This window comes from Microtus ochrogaster, chromosome 2, assembly GCF_000317375.1.
Source record: "Microtus ochrogaster isolate Prairie Vole_2 chromosome 2, MicOch1.0, whole genome shotgun sequence".
NCBI lineage: Eukaryota > Metazoa > Chordata > Mammalia > Rodentia > Cricetidae > Microtus > Microtus ochrogaster.
The window spans coordinates 90,621,388-90,627,695 of NC_022010.1; the positions used below are offsets into that span (position 1 = coordinate 90,621,388).

At 33.3% G+C, this 6,308-nt stretch overlaps 1 protein-coding gene across 2 annotated transcripts in view; it reads left to right on the forward strand.

The window, feature by feature from the left end:
* Positions 1-4,796: 4,796 nt before the first annotated feature.
* Positions 4,797-6,308, forward strand: part of LOC101990473 (olfactory receptor 5AC1-like) — a 4,291-nt gene continuing 2,779 nt past the window's right edge. Inside the window, exon 1 of one of the 2 annotated variants that reach the window (XM_013352895.1) lies at positions 4,797-5,681. In XM_013352895.1, the coding sequence (XP_013208349.1) occupies positions 4,797-5,681 (885 nt within the window). Of the gene's footprint in view, positions 5,718-6,308 lie in introns of those variants that run through there. The other variant, XM_005345265.1, reaches the window with a different exon arrangement.

The following is a 6,308-nucleotide window of genomic DNA, read 5'->3' on the forward strand; positions in this document are numbered from 1 at the left end:
TATTTAGATTTCTTGTCAGGAAATGAACTGAGAGAAATGATGGATAATTATTTAAATAAGCATTATTATTTCAGAAATTATCTCTTATAGATCATCAATAAAAGGTTCAAACATGTGAATTATATCTCATGTTCATAAACATCTATAATATGTCATTCACTAAATCATGAACTATGGTGTTACTAACTTTCGTTAACTACCACAGCCTCTTGGATTTAGTCTAAGTCTTAACTACTGTATATTTAATGTGCCTCTTTGTTGGACTTTAAAAGTGTGTAATAATTAAGTATCTTATTATACTATGGAAGCAAAGCTACAAAGATCAGTTTTAATGCCTTGGAGGAAAGCAGTCATATCACTAAAGTTATTTTTAGAAACTGATATAACATTTCTAACAGCTGTGAAGGGTCAGTATCAAATACATGGATGTATTTTAGAGCTGCAAAGGAGATAGTTAATGAATGTTTCAGGGATCTATAAGGGGATTTTGAGGAAATAAATGAAACAAGATTGGTGGTTTAGTTTGGACTGGTATATTGTCAGGATCTGCATAGTGGGAGCTGCTGGCTCTAACCAGCTGCCTAGGCCAGAGTGGGTCTGAGAAAGCATGTTCCATAGGAGCAGGAGCAGATCCAGTCCAAAGACATTGGCAGACCAGGACTGAGCCAGTGACCTGGGCCAGAGCAGACCTGAGAAAGTGAACTCCACAGGAAAATGTATAGGGGAACAACTACTGAGCATGTTTATTCATTGTGGTTTGCTGAAATGGTCTCTGTCTGTTATAAAGAGAAGTTTCCTTGATGACAGATGAAGGCTACACTTATCTGTGTTCATGCTGACAAATATTATAGACTTTAATTAGGTATTATAATGGTTTAGTAAAGTGGTAGTTGTAGGTTCTTCCTATAATTTTATTAATCCTGGGTATTTAGCTAGGCTTCCAGTATCAAGCATGGTTTCCTTATTGTTGAGTATGTCTTAAGTCCAATTAGTGAAAAATGTTTGGCATTGCTAAGATATGTATGCTACTACTGTGTGCTTAGGGTTTTTAAGATATGTTGTTCTATGTTCTGGTTCACAAGCACCATAGCCAGGTAGGACTGTTATTTGCTTCCCTCATTTTGAAACTTACATGCCTCCTTTTGGTAAATGAAAGCCTACTCTCAGGAAGGAGGCTTTCAGGACAGCTCTAGCTCAGGTATGGTGTTTCCAGTGACAGGGCCTTACCATCTACTTCTGGGGTGCAAGAAGGGCAACATCAATATCATGTAGGGTTTTAGAAACTGTGTTTTGAAAAATTTTTTGAGACCTGTGACTAACTACTCAAATGAAAATTTCTTATTGGTATTGTGGTTTTTGTTAGATGGTCTTTGACTCCCAGAGGGAGCATTAAAATCCCTGATGGAACATTTTTATTTTAAACATTATGTGAAGAGTTATACAAAGACTGGATAAGTTCGCAATCTTATCAATTTGAATGATGGTTCTTTTTTCCCCATAATCCCTCAGCACTTGTCAGTTGTTTTATAATAAGATAAATTTAATTGGAAAGCTGTTACATTTAAAACACTAGAAGAATCTCAATGGAATATGTGTTTTATTAAATTGAAATGTTTTGATTTTCAAAAGAAAGAGGACATATGAAAACAATTTTTATAATAGTTTCCTTGTAGAAACTTCTTAATTCTTTGTATGCTCTCTGGAGAATGGTTATTCTACTGGGATTATTTTAGCAGCACTGAGGTAATTTTATTGTTAACCTCACAAGTAGCAGTTAAGATATGAAAAAAATTGTTCAATTCAAATTCTTTTTAAGGAGAATTAACATGAAAAGAATGATTGCCTATGCTATCTGTATTCTTTACTTTAAGAGTTCTTCATGATGACTTATATCTCATGGCATCCAGATCCATACATCTTGTAGAAGCTAGGTGAGGATTCAGTATTTTATTGGAATGCAAATATTTTTAAAGCAGAATCTTTTACTACTAAGTTTTTCATAAAATTGCTAATATACAAAGGATATCTCTGTTGAGAGGGTTTGTTCACAAAATTGAATAGCATGAAGTACTGATTGGAAAAACCTGTAAACATCTTGTCTGGTCCTCTTAAATTGTATGCCTACACACTTAGGTATTTGTAGACCAGGAATTTCAACTGAGTCACATGAGGGTGTGTGAAGAACTTTATGCTTAGTGTTTTTGCTACATTGCTTATTGACATCAGTGAAAAACCTTAGACTTATAGACTGCAGAGGGTATGCTTCTTGGTGAAGCCACAATTTAAAACAATATTTATGACTTGGATTAGGGTACATAACTCAGTAATTTGGAGATAAAATTGAGACTCAAAGATTTTAAATTAAAAAAGAACTCTATAATTTAATGCTACAGAACCAATATGCTGGATATTTTACTAAGCAAATGAATTCTGACACTGACATTGCAGTTCTTCCTGTAGCAGATATACTGAGATCTGCTGAGAACCATAGAAGTGTGTGGCATCTTACAATAGTCAGTTTGTCCTCACCTGGTTCATGGATTAGATAGCATTCCTAGAAATACGTAAAAAGTAAAAAATAAAGTATCTAAAGAGTCAGTTTCACTGCTGAAAGATATCTCAGAAAGTACAAAGTAAAGATAATCTGAGCCTTTTAAAGATTTGGTGTAGAAAATTGAATAATTATTAGATCAATATGTGTTCAATATGAAACACAAACTAACAGTTAATATGCTGTCATGTTCAATCAAACCCCAAAGTTTGTGTTTCATATTGTCAACAAAAATGAGAAGAAATAATTTCTACAATATAACTTTTTTATTTTACAAAAAATAATTCAGCACATCCATGTATTCTTACGGTCTCAAGATTATTCCTTTTAGGGTGTTATTTTTATTACTGTCCTTTCAGGTACTCATTTCGTATGTTCGTGGTGGGGCAGTCAGAAAGCACATGCTCTGAAAACTGCAGATTTTGACAGTCTCAGACTATGCTATGATATATTTAGCTAAGTTTATAAAGGACTTATCAATATGATATAGAAGCAAAAACATAAGTAGGTAGGTTATTCAGACAGCTCTTTTTGTAGTAACTTGGTGTTTGTGAATCCCACAATTGTTTGCATTCTGAGAGTTAGATACCCAGGGTTCTTGTTTCTTGATGATTACCTTCTATTGCATAAAAGCAACTCAAAGATTGGAAAATATGAAGCACAGTTTATGATAATAGTTATGTATAGTGTGTCATTGACTTAATGATAAACTGTAATAACACTGACTTGGATTCTCCCTGCCTAGCCTCAAGTTTCAATGGAACTTATCCTTCTCACTAGTTTATAGTTTGTGAAAGTTTCAAAGATTTTACTGTTTATCTTTGTCATACACATTTCCTATTAATGGGCTTCATTGTGTTACTGTCCCCATTCTCTGCTTTTCTATTTAAACAAAATTTATGATTTGAACACTTAAGTGGAATACAGATAAAGATGACCCTGGAACTTTTTTCCTTTTGTGGCTTGTTTCTTTACTATATATTTTATTTTTGAGATTATTATGATACAATTTCCCCCCTTCCTTTTTCCAACCCTTCCCATATACTCCCCACTCCTGCCATCTTCCTATTTCATGGCTTCTTTTTTTAATTGTTGTTGTTCAATATGTATGTATATATTAATATTCTTAGTTTTAGAAATATAAACATATTTATAAATATCTAGTTATAAAGACACCATTCCCAGACTATGTTATATAATACACATACATGTATATATTGCTTACGTCTTAGTGTTGGGTAACCAAGTGGTATGCTCTCCAGTATAAAAGACTATTTTTTACATTCAGCATTCCTTGTTTGGATGAACTAACTTGCTGTAGGATTGTGGTTTCTTTTGTAATATTACACTCTAACTTTGATATCCCCCTTTGTACTATTATGGGAGCAACTGGAGAATTGTTGCAATCTTCATAGAAGCATGTGTATTTAAATTTTTAAAATCATTTTCAGCTGCATATTTTTCAGAATTAGAAGATTTGTTTGCATCTTATAATTTTGCATCTTATAAGATGCAAACAAATCACAAGTGTATGTATTAGCACGTGTGCTTCCTCTTATAAGATTTATTTTAACATCTTGGCTATATCACCTCAAATATCAATTCTGTGTCATGAGCTAAGAGTTATAGTGTCATAACATACAAGATAACAAATAATTAGTTTCTTAAATGAGCCAATGACTGGTAAATAGAGTTTTATAGCAGAAATTTAAAAGTATCTTTTGAAAAAAGAGTTCTATTTATTATTATTTTTGTTTCTTTTAGGAAACAGTTAATGATATATATTATCAAAACTAAAGCTCTTTCTGCTTTTGTTATTCAGTATATTGAAGATAAGAAGCAGTTGAGAAATTGATTATACACTTTTACTGCTATCACTATTGTTTAAAGCAACTAAAGAACATATGTATTATATATTTTCCATTCTTACTTGTGCATAAAACCTTATAAGTGTGCAACTTAGAGTGACTATGAGAGTACTCTAGGACCTTATTGCTATGTTTAGGTTATTACTTAATAATTCTCCTAAAAACACACCATGAAAATTCACTGTACCTCAAAATCACTCTAAGAATCTTTGTATGTCAGGTATATTCATAAAGTCAGAAATATTCTATACTTATATGGGTGGATTAATGAGCATCTGAGAGAGAAAATGTGACACTGACATTAATTCCACCTTTCTTGAATCTTGGTCATATTTTTCATCTATATCTCTTTACAGTGGGCAGACTGAGGGGATATTATGGAAGTCAATAGGACTCTGCTGACTGAGTTTGTCCTCAGAGGAATAACAGATCTCCCAGAGCTGCAAATCCCCCTGTTCCTGGTGTTCTTCTTCATCTACATCACTACCATGGTGGGCAACCTTGGCTTAATTTTTCTCATCTGGAAGGACCCACATCTTCACACACCTATGTACCTTTTCCTTGGAAGTTTAGCCTTTGCAGACGCCTGTACTTCATCCTCAGTGACTCCTAGGATGCTTGTCGACATCTTAGACCATGATAAAATGATTTCCCTCAATGAATGCATGGCCCAATATTATTTTTTTGGATCCAGTGCTACCACAGAATGTTTCCTTCTGGTAATGATGGCTTATGACCGCTATGTTGCCATATGTAACCCTCTTTTCTATCTTGTGGTGATGTCCAATAGAGTGTACACTTGCCTGATAAGTGTTTCATATATAATTGGTTTTCTGCATCCACTTGTCCATGTAGGATTATTATTTAGATTAACATTCTGCAGGTACAATATAATAGATCATTTCTACTGTGAGATCTTGCCACTCTATACACTTTCTTGTACTGATCCATCTATTAATGCATTAGTTGTGTTCATTTTTTCTGCTGTCATACAAGCTATTACCTTCACGAGTATCATGGTCTCCTATGCCTGTGTCCTCTTTTCCATCCTGAAAACAAAGTCTGAGAAGGGCAGAAGCAAAGCCTTCTCTACCTGCAGTGCCCACCTGCTCTCTGTCTCCTTGTTCTATGGCACTCTCTTCTTCATGTACGTGAGCCCTGGGTCTGGACCAAATAAATATAAGGATAAGATGTATTCTCTGTTCTACACCATTGTGATTCCTCTGTTGAACCCCTTTATTTACAGTTTAAGAAATAAGGAAGTTTTAGGTGCTCTGAGAAAACTCATAAAGTCATAAATCCTTTTCAGAAAAATATTTAATGTTTATCCTTTAAATACATCAAAATTTCTAGTTTTGTATTGTCACATATGGCAAGCTAATATACTGCTAAATAACAAATATTTCATATAATCTTTAGTCTGTGTGATTGTCATATAAATATTACAGATTTCTAAATCATTAATGCACACTTTTATTGTAGATCTCAATTTTTGTTATTTTAAACCCACGTCGATAGATTAAAATAACTCAGCAAATTAAATCTCCTTGTAACAAAAACAAATTGTAGTTTTTATAGATATATTAATCTTAGAAGTAGCTTGAATTTATATTCTCTAAGGAAATCCTTTATTGGTATAAATCCATTGCTTAAAACATATTTATACTCTCCAAAAAATGCTACTACTTTTAATGCATTTTTATTTAATGACTAAAAGCTGCAAGTGTAAGTTTATTTGTTATAATCAGAGGAAATCTTGTATTCCATATTTGCTACTCAGAAAGTTGTATTAATTGAAGGTCTTATCCTATGTCTTAACTTTTCTCATTACTCACAGAAAGAGAGAGAGAGAGAGAGAGAGAGAGAGAGAGAGAGAGAGAGAGAGAGAG